The following is a 17,397-nucleotide window of genomic DNA, read 5'->3' on the forward strand; positions in this document are numbered from 1 at the left end:
GGTCAGATGCTTTGAGAATTCTCAACATTTTCTTCAAAATTACAGGACTCATAGCACCTCTGCTTAGAGTGACGTAAATTAAGAGTTTTAACTATCCTCTTGGTTGTTCTCTTTTGGGGTCAGGGATGGCAAATTGATTTTAAATCATCTATTCTAGAAGCTGAACTTGAATAGTAGCTATCTTATAGATTAAATTTGGGCAGAATTTTAAATGTAATTGAAGATAATGTAGCAGAGTTGTTATGTGAAAATTAAAATTTGGAAAAAAATGCTTTTTGCTGATAAACCAAAATGCCTATCCATAAGTATTTAGCAAGTGATTTTTGTATAACTAAGGATTAAATTCTGCACATATGTCTTACTGTGAATTTCTGTCTTTAGATCAAAATTTATACCAGAATTTTAGCACTCCCCATATTGAAGATTAGATTTCTGTATTCTCTGATCATGGAATGAGTACATCACAGCAGTGAATGCTGTTGGTAGGAATAGAAATTGGGAAAGATCACTACAAATCAATCACTGTTACTGGACTAAGAGTGGACTTAACCAGCCTCTTCATCATAATAACAATCTTTTATATTTATATAGTTTGCAGTTGTTATATAAATAATCATATCGTATTCATTCAACTATGAAATCCCCGTGATTTTTTTCCTGTCATTGTTTTCGTAGAGTTTCTACGGGTGCTGATTTTTTCTATGAAGTCCTTTTGACATTTGTTCTTGATGTTACCTTTGTTCCATTGTGTTGGCACTCATTTCAGCCAATGATATTTTAAAAATTAACTTCTGTTTTCCTTTTTCCATAATTACTGGATTCTCCCCCAATTTTTTTTTTTTAATTAGTGTTTAAGTGACTCTGAAATTCATCTGCTACTAATCTTGGGCAAGCTACTTAATCCCTGTGTGCCTCAGTTCTTATGTTCACAAAAAGAAATAAGGATATCTCCTAGGGCTATTGTAAGGATTAAATGAGATATTACGTAAGAGTTTTGGTATAGTACTTTGCTTATAGCGAGCACTTAATAAATACTGAGTTATTTTTGTTATATACCACCTGCAGATCTTTTGTGCCTCTCCACATGGAAATGTATAGATAAGTGCAAAAGGGCTCAGTGTCTTACATGCATGTTTATATGACTGAATGTGTCTGTGTATCTGAAGTGTAATAAGCTGTTGAACATGCTATTAACTTGAGGTAATCGTAGAAGGCAGGAAATGAGAACAAATTAAACATTTTGTGTAATACTAAATAAAAAATTTATAGCCTTATAAACACAGATTCATGTATCTATATCTTATTTCTTTCGTGTGTATGTATTTAGCGTGCCATTATTCATGTGATGGACAAAAATAATATTTAATAAATAGAAATATTTTTTGTCTATAGGTTTCTGTTGATAATTTTCTCTCTCTTTTTTTTTTCTCCAACAGCTCAGCCATCTACCCTCAGATTGTTCAGCCAACTTTGATTTTTCTAGGAAAGGTTTATTGGTGTTCACGGATGGTGCCATTACTAATGGGAATGTCCATAGGTCCTCTAATAACTTGACTGTATCTGGGTTGTTTCCTTGGACCCCAAAGTTGGGAAATGAAGATTTTAACTCAGTCATGCAACAGATGGCTCAGGTAAAGTTATATCTTGTCATGGGAATACTTAGTTTTATTTCTCCTATTATAGGTTAAAAAAGAAACCTACACTCACTCTTTTTGCCTTTAAAATGTGTTAGTCTGTGTTTTGTTTGCTTGTGGTTTTATATTGTTAGGAGGAATTGATACTATTTTCTAATATGTGTGTTGGAAATTTATTTGTTTAAAATTACATAAGGAAAATATCCATGTGTGTTGTGAGGAGAGTTTTCAAGACACTGACTCCAATTTGACACATCTGTACACTTGTAAGGAAAAAGATTCTTATGGTTTTGCTCATAGGAGGAAAATTAATATGTCTACCAGAAGTGATGTAACTCCTTTGAAACTATTTTAAATTTTATGTAAAAAAGAATTAATGGGAGTTAGAACTAACATAATTTGGAAAATCTAGGGAAACATTTGAAAGAGTAATCCATTTTATTCTTAATACCTATTAAAAATTAAATAATAGACAGTTGAATTTTTGGATGTTAGTTTTCTGTTTGTTCACCATACCTTCTAACAAGTATCCTAAAAAATGAAACTTGAGTTTGAAAGTTAAAAAGAATCTGTTTAAGGTGTAATAGTTAAATAATGTTCTATACCTAATTCCTTGTTTGATCTTACTGCTCTATACCCTTAATTTGACTAATAGTTATTTTTATGTGATGCTTTTATTAGTTGATTACATTTATGATGTTTTCATGTCATAAGTGCAATTATTAGCCAAAGTAATAAAATACTTGTTTGTCACAGGTAAACCCATTTGAATGGTGGCCTTTCCATAATCTTTTGAATTAACCTAATAAAATGGAATATTCATTTATCATGATAGAATTAAAAACAGAACCCTAAAAAATGCAGCTTCTTCTGACTTAGGGCTCAACACTAGTATATTTTTGATAAATCTAATTTATTTTCCTCGTTTAAAAATTTATTTTGCTTCAAGAGAATTTGAGAAATTCCGTGTACAAAGTAATTTAGAATTTACTGTGGGAAAAGACATTTTTCTCAGGAATTTTCATCCAGCTAGGAATTCATCTCATACTGTGAATGAAGTGTGAAAATACCTCTCCAATTCCCTGAGGTTGCAGAACACTGCCCATGTCCTCTTGTGTTCTCCTGAAAATAATCAAGTGAGAGGATTTCCATAAATAATTTATTACTGAAATGCTGAGTTTATTTGGTTTTCTAGAAATGACTTAGGAGAAGTTATTTTGGGGCTATTCACAAATAGAAACTTCAGTTCTTCGGAAAGGGTGTGTTGGTTAAATGTAAACTTCACTGACTTTTTTTTTTTTTTTTTAAATCCCCCTTCATTAGGGCCGGCAAATTGAATATATAGATATAGAACGGCCCTCAACTGGAGGCCTTGGATTCAGTGTGGTGGCCTTCAGAGGTCAAAATCTGGGAGAAGTCGACATTTTCGTGAAGGAAGTGCAGCCAGGGAGTATAGCTAGCAGGTGAGGAAGGATGTTCATTTTGTGTTTTGCTAATTTTTTTTCTGACAATTCTGAAAACATTATTATAAAGAGAATAAGAAACAAGTCATACAAAACAGTTAACAATAGCAGCTAACATTTTCTCTTCCTATGCAGTTTTTAGGCCTTTTGCAGGTATTCTCACATATACTTGTGGCAGCAGTCTAGCTAGTAGTATCATTAGTCCATTTTATAGATGAGAATGCTGAGTTTCAGAGTTTCAATGGTTTACCTATAGTCACAGAGCTATTAATGCTGGAACCATGATGTGAGTCCAAGACTGTCCAATGGCAAAGCTAGTGTTCTTTCTACTGCATCACACGCTCTCACAATTGAACATGATATTTTAGCTATGGTCTGATCAATAAGATAGGCATATTGAAATTCACATTCTGCATACTATATTGTTTATTTATTTATTTAAAAAAATTTTTTTAAATTTATTTATTATTTATTTATTTTTGGCTGTGTTGGGTCTTCATTGCTGCGCACGGGCTTTCTCTAGTTGCAGCGAGCCGGGGCTACTCTTCATTGTAGTGTGCGGGCTTCTCATTGTGGTGGCTTCTCTTGTTGTGAAGCATGGGCTCTAGGCCCGCAGGTTTCAGTAGTTGTGGTGCGCAGGCTCAGTAGTTGTGGCGCACGGGCTTAGTTGCTCCGCAGAATGTGGGATCTTCCCGGGCTAGGGCTCGAACCCACGTCCCTTGCATTGGCAGGCGGATTCTTCATCACTGCGCCACCAGGGAAGTCCTATATTGTTTATTAAACTTGATATTACAACAGCTTTTTTGGTGGTCATAACACACTGTTGATTATTTCACTTATTGTCAATGAAAATCCCTCTCAAGTCTATGTGACATGCCCACCCCCTCACCCCCACCCCCAGCCCATTGCACTTGTGCCTGGGCTGTATTTTTTTAAGGGTTGTGTGCAAGACTTGTATTTTGTTTCTATTTGATTTCAGATCTTTAGTTTATTACTCATTTAAAAAGCACAGTATTCATTATATTACTGTTGCCTGTTAGAAAACTAGCAGCAGTAGCATAACTACTACAAAAAATTTCTCAGTTAATAATATATTTTTGAATTCACATTATCCATTCTTGGGGATCAGAGTTATAGTCTCCCCAACTGAAAGTTCAGAAATAATGGATTTCTATGACTTTGTATTATTCTACCATCTAATGTAGCATTTCCTCAAGTTTGTTCTGAGGAGCCATAGCAATGGTCAACTATATTTGAGAAACTCCTGTTCTTGGAGATTGGTTATACATACTTAGGGTAATCATATAATTTATTGTCCAAGTTGGGACAGTTTTAGGGGTGAGAGGGTGTGCCATTAATAATGACACTAAGACAGCAGGTATAAACTAGGACTATTCTGGCAAACCTAGACAATCCAGGGTAAACCTGGACTTAGAGTCACTTAATATTAGCTTCTTTTATACTATGAAGTCCCTTGACAAAAAGCCTATTTAACTTTGATTGGCCCAAATTTTCTTTTTAATTTTTTTAACTTAAAAATCATTATTGAGATATAATTCACATGACATAAATGTCACCATTTTAAGGTGTACAGTTCAGTAGTTTTTAGTGTATTTTCAATGTTTCAACCTTTTTGTGGTCCATTCTTGTATCTCAGTTACTCTGTACTAATAGTTCTGTAAGTACAAATTGAGATGAGCACTTCCAAAAAGAGGAGTTTCATATTTGAGTATGTAAAGATCCTTGCCCAAGGTTAAGGAGTCAGGTGGCTTCCCATAGGCAGTGGTGCTTGAAGGGAAATTTGAGAGGTGATACTGGAGTCCGCAGAGGGCAGAAGGTGTCAGGGAGAGGAATAGACGCTTTACTGGTAGCCCTGGTAAACTCCATCTTTGGAGTATGTCTGGTATTTACCTGGTGTGGGAGCTTAGTGCAAGGCTGTGTAAGAAGGGGCTGGAGAGAGGAAGGGGCCAGCCATGCAGGACCTTCCAGATCATCTTAAATGGTCTTCCTTTCTTCTGAGGACTTTCCACATAGAACTGTGTTATTTTATGAGCTTGCCTAGCCCCTGTTGGCTCTCATAGTCATGGAAATCCATCATTTCTGAATGTTGCCATGGAGAGACAAAAGCTGGTTTCCCCTTGAATGGAAAGTGTGAATTCAATTATATATATAGTATGAGAGAGTTAAATTAGAAGTAATAGTAGCAGTAAAATGAATACTATTCAACTTTAGAATGCATCAAAATCATATTTTCCAGGAGACTTCTCCTCTGCAGCTTGTTTATTTTGGGTTGAGTTTATATTTCCTAGGCAGATACTAACTGGAAAGAAATGAGATGTTCTAGAAGTCTACTGGGTAGAGGGAAAGGTAGATTAAAATAGATTGATTCCCAGAAAATAGAAAATTTGAGTGTGAGTAAATTAAGGACTGACTTATGCAAAATGAGTTATATCAAGGTTAAAAAGTTTTAAGAGTAACTTATTCATTTGGGATTAATTAAGAAATTTCCCTTAATGAACAAGCTGTGAATAGGAATTTAGGTGATGAAGTTAGAGAAAGGACAATGTAGGAGATGGGAAAATGGAAGGTATTCCTGGATATTGTCCTGTAGTGGTCACATTTAAAAATAAATGTTTCTTGGCACAGTTTTTGAAGGTGCTAGCCTCCTGTGTTCCCTCTTTGCCTGGCAAAGAATACAACTACTCTTTCTCTTTCCTCCTTTAAAAGAATAATGTTTCTTAAAAAAAAAAAAAAAAAAAAAAGCAGTTTCTTTAGGACTAGGGAAAAGTTCACAAGCAACTTTCGCAATTTTAAAAATATATATTTCAAAATGATGAAAATCATTATGAAAATAATACATTCCTATAATATAAAATATAGAAATATAATTACCCTGCCCCCCCCCCCAAAAAAAAGCTCTTGGACTTTGACCACCCTGAGACAACTATAGGAAATACATTAGAAAGGTTTTTTTTTTTGTTTGTTCATTTGGTTGCGTCAGGTCTTAGTCACAGCAGGTGGGTTCCTTAGTTGTGGCATGTGAACTCTTAGTTGCGGCATGCATGTGGGATCTAGTTCCCTGACCAGGGATCGATCCCGGGCCCCCTGCATTGGGAGCGTGGAGTCTTAACCACTGTGCCACCAGGGAAGTCCCTAGAAAGTTTTCTTTTCTTTTCTTTTCTTCTTCTTTTGTTTTTGGCCGTGCTGTGCAGCTTGTGAGATCTTAATTCCCCAACCAGGAATTGAACCCGGGCCACAGCAGTGAAAGCGTGGAGTCCTAAGCACTAGACAGCCAGGGAATTCCCTAGAATGTTTTCTTTTTATAAAGACAATGTCTTCGAATATATGCAATTTTATATCATTCTTATTTTCTAATATAACATAAGCCTTTCCTAATAGTCATAAAAAGATATATGAGCAACATTTTTAATGCAACATGATCTATTGTGAGAGCCACCCACAATTTTGGCATAAAAAATTGAAATATCCAACTTGTTAGTTCCAAAGGAGAATCTGAAATGTCTGAATCCCTGTCCTCAGAAAACTTAAAATCTAACAGGGAAGGATATAGTTAGCTCTGTGGACAGCATGCTTAGTATAAATGGATGGTCAGTGAATGATAAACAAGTGGCTCAGCGCACCATGATAATGAGGTAAGTGATGAAGGGAGAGAGAGACAGAGATGAGACACTCAGTTGCAACGTGGAGGGTGGATTGAATTTGGCTGAGCAGAGTGGAAGGGCATTAGAGATGGAGAAATCCATTTACACAAAAGCAGGAAATACCAGACATGTTTGAGAGGGAAAGAGTAAATCAGGATAGTTGGAAAAGAGGTTTATATAGGGAGGAAGCCAAGTTGGAAGAGTACTTTGGGGCCAAATGTAGAGACCTTTGAATACCAACCAAGTTTACATTGTGTCCTAGAGGTCAGAAGTTAACCAAATTCTGGTCCATGATAAAGTTTTGCTGAATCTGCTGTGACCTGAGAAAAAATAAGGGCAATATAATGGAATTTTCATAATTCTAAATTTATGAGTTAGACTTCTCTGTTCTGAGATGAATCCCTTCTCAGGGAGATTTTTTTATATTGAAGGTTAAAGATATTCTTTTATAAAATAGTCATGACAAGAGTTTGTTTTCTTTCCTTTGACTCTCTCCTTATTGGTCAACAACTATAGATAATCATTATATACTTTCCAGTTGGGGAATACTAGCATGAAGAGAGCCTAGAAAAATAAACCTTGAGGAATTTTACAAGTTAGGTTTTAGGTATTCGATAAGGATCTCAATTGGATGGTTGACATTGGGAATGGAAAGGAGGAGATGGGTGGTGCAAGAGAGATAAAGAAAGATAAGAAAGAATTGTGGTGATAATGAAGAAACAGGAAGAGCAGGAAGGGTGTATAGGAGATAATGAAGTCAAATACAGCAAACCAGAGTAAATCCTACTCTTAGTATGCACTTTAAGAAGTTAAAGAGTCAGACTACTGTCAGGTAGTCGGGTTTAGAGTCAGACTACTTAGATAAGATGCTAAGCTTGCTTTAATTTCCTGCACATCAAATTTAACTAAGTACTTTAAAAGGTGATTGTGAGGAATAAAGGAGATAATGCCTATAAAGCATTTAGCACAGTTCCTAGCTCATAATAAGTGCTCAGTAAATATTAACTATAATAGTACTTTTTTTCTTAAGATTTTGCTAATTTCTTTTAAAAATTTCTTTTAAAAAATCCTTTTTACTTTGGTTAGCAGTTGGGAAATTTGTGATTGGGACAGAGAGAAGGGCTCAGATACAGATTTGGAAATAATCTCTATTGATTTTCATAGAGAGTTTGGCCTCTGTTGACAAATGTTGGAGAAGTAAAGGACAATGGGGATGGGATGAATCTGTTAGAGAGGAGGTTATTGATGAACATATAGCCCTGTATGGTACATGCAGAAGTCAGATTGGAAGGGGTTCAGGAGTACAGGTTTGGTGCCACAATGAGGACAATGTCCATACTTGTAAAACCTTAGCAATGGGGCCCTATACATTGTTTTTGCTTATTTTTCTAGCCATATGGCTTTTAAAATGTGTGTGTGTAGGGATGCACTACTTAATTGGTTAATTAGTTAATAAGTGCTTTAATGAAAAGCAGTCTGAAGAGCTCTTTTATATTATACAATTAAATATTTCAGTAAATGTACTAAGTGAAGTAGTACCATAACATATAAACTACCTGAATAGTAGATTTTAAGAATCAGGCTATTATGTCACTTAAAATTTTCTTATTTCATCAAGGGATCAAAGGTTAAAGGAAAATGACCAAATATTGGCTATTAATCACACACCACTGGATCAGAACATTTCCCACCAGCAAGCAATTGCATTGTTACAACAAACCACTGGATCTTTGCATCTGGTTGTGGCCAGGGAACCAGTCCACACAAAAAGCAGCACTTCTACCAGCCTAACTGATGCAAATCTGCCTGAAACAGTGAGTTGCAAATTTGGAAAAACACTTAATTTTGAGTTACGCCTTTGATTTTAAGAAGTGTAAAGACATTTAGAAAATGTCGTTTTATTTGTCATAGTTCAAGAAAGATGATTATATCTCCAAATGCAGCGTTAGCATGTTAAACAAGATATTTCATGGGGGGTTTTGTTTTGTTTTTTCAATGTCCTATGATTCTCCTTGTTTAAGATTATTATTTAATATAGAGGGCAAATTGTAGTATTGGGTGTAATTTGGTGATGGAAGGAATTCCCTGGTGATGTAACCACTTAATTAAGCTGGGAGTTTTTATTAGAGATTTACTATTGAGTTTTTAAATTAAGATTTGGTTATTTGTTTCAAAAACATTTTTTAAAATTATATTGGGTGTTTATGACTAGATTATGGATACTGCACAATTATAGAAGTTTTTCTTCTTTTCATGTAAGGATGTATACTGAACAATTTAAAAGAATAAAAGTTTATGTTCCTTTGGGAGTCTTTAAACTTGCTTTGTAACATTTACAGATTTTGGCCTGCATCTTCAAAATGCAAGCTAATAAATCTTATTTTCTTATAACACTAAGTGCTAGCTGATTTATTTAATTTCCATTCATTGGACAAAAGAAAAAACAGACTGGGTACAGTACAAGGTCACAACACTAATGTATAGACATTTTCCCTGTTGTAATCAGTAATATTTATATAGCACAATTTACATAATAAATAGAATGAACAAAGTGGGAAGTTGCTTAGCATAGTGGTTAAGAACAAGGACTCTGGAGTCAGGCTAAGGTGGGTTCAGGTCCACTTCTTACTTTGTAGCTGAGTCTTACTGGGCAGATGCCTTGACTTCTCCATACCTCAGTTTTCTCATCTGTTGCTTGGAACTGATAACAGTGTCTAGTTCACAGAGATGTTGTGAGGATTAAGTGAGAATGCATGTGAAGAGCAAAACACAGTGCCTAGGGCAGAATAAATACTCTATGAATATTAATTGCTGTCCCTAATTTAGGCATTTTTAGCAAACATTGTTGCTTCCTGGATACTAGGTATTGTTCCAGGTGTGAATTTATTAAATAGTCCCAATATCTCTGGTTATTTTAACATTGCATAGTAACTTTCCAATTTAGTGTAATAGAAGATCTAAGTAATAAGTATGCCCTGATGTCTTGAGGGGGAGACTTTTGCTCTGCAGGCGCGTTATGTGAATTTAATGCGTACTTCTGATGGAGCCTGCTAGTAGAGGAAAAACGCTTATGTCTCTTAGTCTGATTTGTATAATCCTATTGCTAATATCTTCAGTTAGGCCTACCTTTCCTCTCCGTCATCAGAGTCTCTTCAATTATTCTGGTCACTCTGTGTCCTCACAATCGCATGCTTCACATTGCTGCTAGATTAATCTTTCTAAACCACTGCTTTGTTCCTGTTGTTCCCTCTTCTAAAACCTTCAGTTATGCCCACTTATCTGAGCCTAGCTTTGCTCTTAAATTTCCCTTTTGCTTGAATGTCTTTTTTCTCTGTAGAGCAATTAAAATGCTACCTTTTCCTTGAAGCTTTCCATAAGTTTTCATTGGATTTGACCTCTTGTCTCTACATTCCTCCCATCTTTATAATATTTTATGATTCTCTTTTAATTCAGATAAACACATATTTATTGGTTTCTACTAGGTGCTTGGCACTGTGCTAGGTATCAGGCATAGACTGGGGAATGAGACAGTGTGTTTCTGTCCTCTTAGAGCTACAGTGTCCTATGGTCCAATATTCTGTCTTATATTTTAATTGTTTATGTTTTAGTTTATCTCTCTATCGGATTATAAAATCTGTAAAGGCAGGGACCATATGATCATCTTTACGTATCTCTGAGCCTCTAGAAAGTTGACTTGATTAATTGTGTGAATATTAAATTTTTTGTCTACCTGTTACCTTAGTAATTACTGTATTGGTAAGCGATGAATGTATGTGCTTTGCTAACACTTTGCTTCTTACTTGCTATAAATTTGTAGGTTCGTTGGGGCCGTATTGAAGATGTTGAGCTCATTAATGATGGCTCTGGATTAGGTTTTGGAATAGTTGGAGGAAAATCGAGTGGTGTAGTTGTGAGGACTATAGTTCCTGGAGGATTAGCAGATCGAGTAAGTTGACCTTCTTTGATTTAATTTTGGTTTTTTACAATTTAAATTGTATGGCTTGAAATGTAATTTTATAACATGGGTTACTAGGATATATGTTTCCATGACCAGAATTTAAGTATAGCTAAATATGTTTTTTTCTATAAGTGTTAATATACACTCACTCTGCTTTATTTTAAAAAGCTCCTAAATCAACGTTTTTGGGGGTGGTTTTTTTTTTTTTGGCCTGTGATTGACAGTCATCTTGATTTTTTCAAAAGACAATATTTTTTATTGAAAGGAATCATTAATGGGTATTGTATTCTGAATATCTATATTATTTTCTCCCAGTGTATCTTTCAAGGTCCTAAATGTTAAAATCAGATGGTACAGCGATTACAAACTTTTATCTCAATATTGTTTGTGGTAAATTTCACTAGAATTACAAATTTCTGGCATTATAAATAAAAGTACTACCCTTCATTATTTAGCAGTGTTCAAACTGAAAGTGGCCCATTTTAAAACTTATCAACTGTTTCTGCTTAGTTTTATGTTGAAGAAAATGTTAAATACTACATTGAGTTTTTAAAAAGTAGTTTAGAAATTTGAAGCTACTTAATACAGTAATGAGTTCATATTATATAGACTGTCCATGATAATCAGAATGATTTGTAAATTTTAATGATTAATGTCTAGTCACATGTAAAAATTTATCCCTTCTAAAAAACATGTAAAGTAAAAATGAACTTGCTGTGCACATGCAGCTTTGAGGCAAGTTCCTCAGCTCTCTATTTCTAGTCAAGATTGCTCCAGCTTGGGTTAGGACTCCGTGCTTCCATTGCAGGGAGCACAGGTTCGATCCCTGGTCAGGGAACTAAGATTCCTCAAGGCATGCGGCCAGGCCAAGAAAAAAAAAAAAAAAAAAGGTTGCTCTACCTTATACAAATTGTGGAGCTATTAATATTCCTATTATCCTTTCAGCAGCTAAGTGTATTTATTTAGCATAATGGCTCTCAGAGTTTTGTCTGTGGGTCCCTGAGTCTTTTGCAGGGGGTGTACAAGATCAAAACAACTTACATAATAATAGTAAGATGTATTAGCCCTTTCACCATGTTGACGTTTGCACTGATGACACGCAAGCAGTGGTAGGCTAAACCTGCTGGTGCCTTCGTGTGACACAGGGCAGTGGCACACAACTGTGCTAGTAGTCATTGCATTCTTCTCCACGTGTGCTTGCCACTGCAACAGCAACAATGCCAGTCTCACTTAAGAAAGTGCGATAAAAACGAATTTAAGTAAATATGACCTTTGAGTGCATGTATTTTTAATACCGTGTGACAAAATCGGATGTACCGTATAGCACTTCTGTCATGTACTGAAGTATGGCGGTTTTCTTGAGGGAAAACATTTGTGAGACAAACTAGCCATGTTTTAATATGGAACAGCATTTTAATTTTTTAAATTTATTTTTTAATTTTTTGCTTTTTTCCCAAAAGTTTCTGAGATCTAATTTTTTGGAAATACATTATTTTAGTTTCAGGATTACAGCATAATGATTTGATATTTCCATATATTATGAAATGATCACCACAACGCGTCTAGTTAACATCCATTTCCTCATAGTTAGAAATTTTTTTTTCTTGTGATAAGAACTTTTTTTTTTTTTTTTGGCTGGTTGGGTCTTCGTTTCTGTGCGAGGGCTTTCTCTAGTTGCGGCGAGCGGGGGCCACTCTTCATCGCGGTGCGCAGGCCTCTCACTATCGCGGCCTCTCTTGTTGCGGAGCACAGGCTCCAGACGCGCAGGCTCAGTAGTTGTGGCTCACGGGCCCAGTTGCTCCACGGCATGTGGGATCTTCCCAGACCAGGGCTCGAACCCGTGTCCCCTGCATTGGCAGGCGGATTCTCAACCGCTGCACCACCAGGGAAGCCCCGTGATAAGAACTTTTGAGATCTACTCTCTTAGCAACTTTCAGGTATACAGTACAGTACTGTTAACTACAGTCACCATGCTGTGGTTTATATCCCTATGATTTACTTATTTTATAGCTGAAAATTTGTACCTTTTGATCTTCTTCACCCATTTTGCCCTCCCGCCACCCCCCTGCCTCTGGCAGCCACCAATCTAGAATACCATTTTTATTTTTGAAAGGATAACTGACAGAAAAATTATGATTATTCAGACTTGGTTATTTGGTAGACAGTTCCTTGAAACGAATGAAGTGAGCCTGTTACCTCAAGGAAAAACAACTGACAGCATTTGTTGCTGATGATAAAATTTGAACTTTCAAGCAAAAATTAGAATTTTGGAAAAGTTTGTGTTTTACCATAAGCTTGAAATTATCCAATATTTAAATACTTCTCTGATTAGATTGTTGGTGATATTAATAAATATGATTTTTTTTGATATTGTATAATGTTATATGTTAGTATTTAGAAAATCTGCATAACTCTAGGAATTAGTATTTTCTGAAGATCAATGTGTAGTATGGCAAAATAATATATAGGTAAAAAAATCCATTCAGAATTCAAGATTGATCAATAGATTTTAATGAAACAGTATCTGAAAGTTTGTTGATGTTGTTTCAGATTCCACATTGCAACTGATTTTTAAGAAATCAGTTTTTAACTGATCTTTAAGAAATCACCACTTGTCATGTTTTGGTGTGTTATCAAAGAATGGGCTGAAAGGGCTATTGAAATACTCCCCCATTTTCCAAATATATATCTGATTGAGACCAGATTTTCTTTATATACTTCAACCAAAGCAACATATTGCAATATACTGAATGCTGAAGCAGATATGAAAATTCAGCTGTCTTCTTTTAAGTCAGATATTGAAGAGATTTGTAACAATTTCTTTAAGAATACCACTCTTCTCACAATTTTTTTGTTTTAGAAAACATAACTTTTTAAAATTAAAAAAAAATCAATATGTAAAAAGTATATATTAATATATTAATATATTACATATCTTAAATATTTAAAAAGTTTCTCAGTGCTGTTTCCCAATTCAGTTGATATCAGCAGATATCAACAGAGAGAACTGCATAAACAAAAGCTCTGAGATCTCAGTAATTTTTGAGATATAATTGACAGACAATAAATTGCACATATGTAAAGTATACAATTTGGCGTGTTTGCTGGCGAGTCTGAAATCTGTAGGGCAGACCAGCAGGCTGGAAACTCAGGCAAGAGTTGACATTAAAGTCTGGACTCTGAAATTTGTAGGGCAAGTTGGCAGGGTTTCTGTTATAGTTTTAAGGCAGAATTCCTTTTCCAGGAAACCTCAGTTTTTGCTCATAAAGTCTTCAGCTGATTAGATGGAGCCTATCCATGTTATCAAGGGTAACATTCTTTACTTAAAGTCAGCTGATTGTAGATATTAATTACATCGACAGAGTACCTTCACAGTAACATCTAAACTAGTGTTTGACCAAACAACTGGGCACCAGAGCTTACCCAAGGTGACACATAAAATTTAACCATGATACCATCTGTCACTACAGTCAAGAACATATCCATGACCCACAAAGATTTCCTGTGCCCTTTTGTAATCCCTATTCCTCCATCCTCAATTATTTTTAAGAATGTAAAGGAGTTCTGAGACCAAAAAGGTTGAGAATACTCGTTATGGGGTCTTCAAAAGACATCTGCAGCACAAAACAAGTAATAATCTTTAAGGATGTTTTTGAAAATTTTTGAAACCTGGAAAGGGATGAGATATTGTGGAGTATTTTGGCATTTTTTCTCACCCCAATCTCCCTCCTTTAGCAATTTTAATAGACTTATTTGCTATAGTAGCATTTTCCAAGATGCAAAGTGGAGTAGTAATTATTAAGAACAAAGGGTCAAATAAATTTGGAAAGCACCAAGTTAAACAAAATCAAATAGATTTCTTTACCTGTACATTAATGTCCATTATGAATTTTCACAAGAAGAATATGATGTGCAGAGTTTCCCTTTGTGGCACTGTTGGTAAAAGCCCAGGTCTGATTTTCACCCTTTCCTGGAAGGGATTGTCACTGTTTCAGGTCTTCAGGATGGGGGGCATGTGCCTGTCAGGGTCATAATGGAGAAGTGAGTGTTTATGCCAGATATGGTCATCTGCCTAATACACATTATTCTCGTGTAATCCTCAGAACAGTCATAAATTTTATTCACAAATCATAGATATGGAAACTTAAGAAATTGCCCAAGGCTACGCAACTAAGAAATGACAAAGTCAGGATTGAGCCCACATCTGTTAGATTTACTGCTTAAATCTACTTATACAAAGTTGATCCTGATGTTTTCATTTTCCTGGTGTACACCTGTCCAGGGTTGGTCAAGCCTATGAGGGAATTGCCAGCTCTAACAGCAACATTGCTATTGGTCCTTTCCTGTAGGGAATATGATGAGACCTAAACATAGGGGACAGAGCAGTATTCACTTCTCTTTTCCCCTCATCCCAGCCAGATGGCAGATAAAATCTCTTCAACTAACTCTGCTTTGTTGCTAAATCTTTAGAGTTGTTGCTCACGTAGCCTGATCATAGCTTTAAAATTATTAAAGGGAATATTGCTTTTCATTAAAATGTACTCATATTTTGACTGTTAATGCTCACTGTTGACCATAGCAATCTTCATGGTAAGGGAATATGGATGTCTTAGGTCATTAGTTAGATGTGATTAAGATTGATCATAAAGTGATACCTACATTCTGCTAAAGGGGTTAACTAATACTACTTTCTTTAAAGACTATAAAATTGTATAACAGAAAGTTAGAAAAGCAAGTCAGTATTTCTTATTTAAAAGGGTTTCATAAAATAGCCCCTTGTATTTCCTTTTGTGTACAGATAAGTCAATATGGGGTAGAGTTGAGGGGGCAAAGAATACCTAACTGAGCCTAAAGAAGTATCAGAAATGGATGCATTTGAGGACTTGCTGTAAGGAAGGCACTAGGCTAAAGCTTTTATATATAGTATTTTTTTAAGCTATTTATTTATTTATTATATTTATGGACTTTATTTTTTTTTAAATTAATTTATTTATTTATTCTTGGCTGTGCTGGGTCCTCGCTTCCGCGCGAGGGCCCTCTCCAGCCGCGGCAAGCGGGGGCCACTCCCCATCGCGGCGCGCGGGCCTCCCACCACCACGGCCCCTGTTGCCGCGGAGCACAGGCTCCAGACGCGCAGGCTCAGTAGTTGCGGCCCACGGGCCCAGCCGCTCCGCGGCACGCGGGATTCTCCCAGACCAGGGCTCGAACCCGCGCCCCCTGCACCGGCAGGCAGACCCCCAACCACTGCACCACCAGGGAAGCCCCTATGGACTTTATTTTTGACTGCATTCGGTCTTTGTTGCTGCACGTGGGCTTTCTCTAGTTGTGGCGAGCAGGGGCTACTCTTCCTTGCGGTGAGTGGGCTTCTCATTGTGGTGGCTTCTCTTGTGGAGCATGGGTTCTAGGTACGTGAGCTTCAGTAGTTGTGGCTCGCGGGCTTCAGTAGTTGTGGCTCGCGGGCTCTAGAGCGCAGGCTCAGTAGTTGTGGCGCACGGGCTTAGTTGCTCTGCGGCCTGTGGGATCTTCCCGGACCGGGGCTCGAACCTGTGTTCCCTGTATTGGCAGGTGGATTCTTAACCACTGTGCCACCAGGGAAGTCCCAAACATATAGTATTGAGTTTAGTGCTCACAACTCAATGAAAGAGGAATTTATCCCCATCTTACTTAAGAGGGATCTGAGATTTAGGTAGGATCAGTAACTGACCTATGGCCCTACAGCTTGATCAAAGTAGTGCCAGGATTTGAACTTGGGTGTGTCTGACTCCAAAGCCTTTACTTGTCTTTCTGCTGTCTACTGCCTCTACTGTTGTAAAGTAAATGAAGTGGAAAAATATTGACTTATATGGGTTTTTTAGAAATGTTTATTGAGACCTAATTACAGTGAGCAATCAGTAAATGTAATCAGGGCCAATTCCCTGAATAGGGAAATTATATGGTATCGTGTAAGGGGAGCTCAAAGACCTATCTACCTGTAATCCTTAGGTACTCTCCAAAGTTCACAGTGCCTGAAACATCTTCTGAGAATTCTGTTCAGCTATGGCAAAAATTTCAGAATTTTTCAGCAGTTAGAAGTTTTGTTTTTTGTTTTGTCTTGCTTTTGGTTTTTTGTTTGTTTTTAAATAAATTGATATGGGCAGTGTAAAACTTTTTTGTTTTGCAGAAATCTCTTTTATGTGGTCTGGAGGAATTCTAGGGAAATCAGGTACATTGAGTTACCCTGTTGTCTCCCAAAGGTGATCATTAAAGCACAACCTACTTAAAAGTTATCATGAATTATTGACTTTTTGGTATTAGGCAATTATAATATGAGTCCTATTACCTATCTAGTAACCTTTAATACTAAGAAGGAATGGAACCAACCAAGGATTGGAGAGTAGGCGTGGGCTATGAGGAATTTTTAGTCTAGAATAATAAAGGCCCAGCTTGAGGCCACTGAACAGTTGGTTATTCCCAGTAATTTTGCTTTGAGTGTGTCTATAAACTGGTATTTTCCTTATCCTTAAAAATCATTGATGAGGGCTCTGGAAATATGAGAAGGATAGGATAGATGTACTTATACTTAGTACCTTTAATTCCTTGAGGGAAAGAGCATTTTTTTATGGTTCTAGTAATATAAGTTATATCTTTATAAAAGCCTTGCAATATTCTTACTAGAAGTCAAGATAAAAGAATACCAAATC

At 36.2% G+C, this 17,397-nt stretch overlaps 1 protein-coding gene across 14 annotated transcripts in view; it reads left to right on the plus strand.

Annotated features, from left to right (window-relative positions):
* Positions 1 to 17,397, plus strand: part of PATJ (PATJ crumbs cell polarity complex component) — a 349,371-nt gene that overhangs the window by 11,937 nt on the left and 320,037 nt on the right. For all 14 annotated transcript variants that reach the window (XM_036844784.1, XM_036844830.1, XM_036844805.1 and 11 more), the window contains exons 4-7: positions 1,437 to 1,631; positions 2,958 to 3,097; positions 8,378 to 8,573; positions 10,577 to 10,705. In XM_036844784.1, coding sequence (XP_036700679.1) covers positions 1,437 to 1,631; positions 2,958 to 3,097; positions 8,378 to 8,573; positions 10,577 to 10,705 — 660 coding nt within the window. The remainder of the gene's footprint in view (positions 1 to 1,436; positions 1,632 to 2,957; positions 3,098 to 8,377; positions 8,574 to 10,576; positions 10,706 to 17,397) is intronic.

Source organism: Balaenoptera musculus, chromosome 1 (assembly GCF_009873245.2).
Source record: "Balaenoptera musculus isolate JJ_BM4_2016_0621 chromosome 1, mBalMus1.pri.v3, whole genome shotgun sequence".
NCBI classification, from domain to species: domain Eukaryota; kingdom Metazoa; phylum Chordata; class Mammalia; order Artiodactyla; family Balaenopteridae; genus Balaenoptera; species Balaenoptera musculus.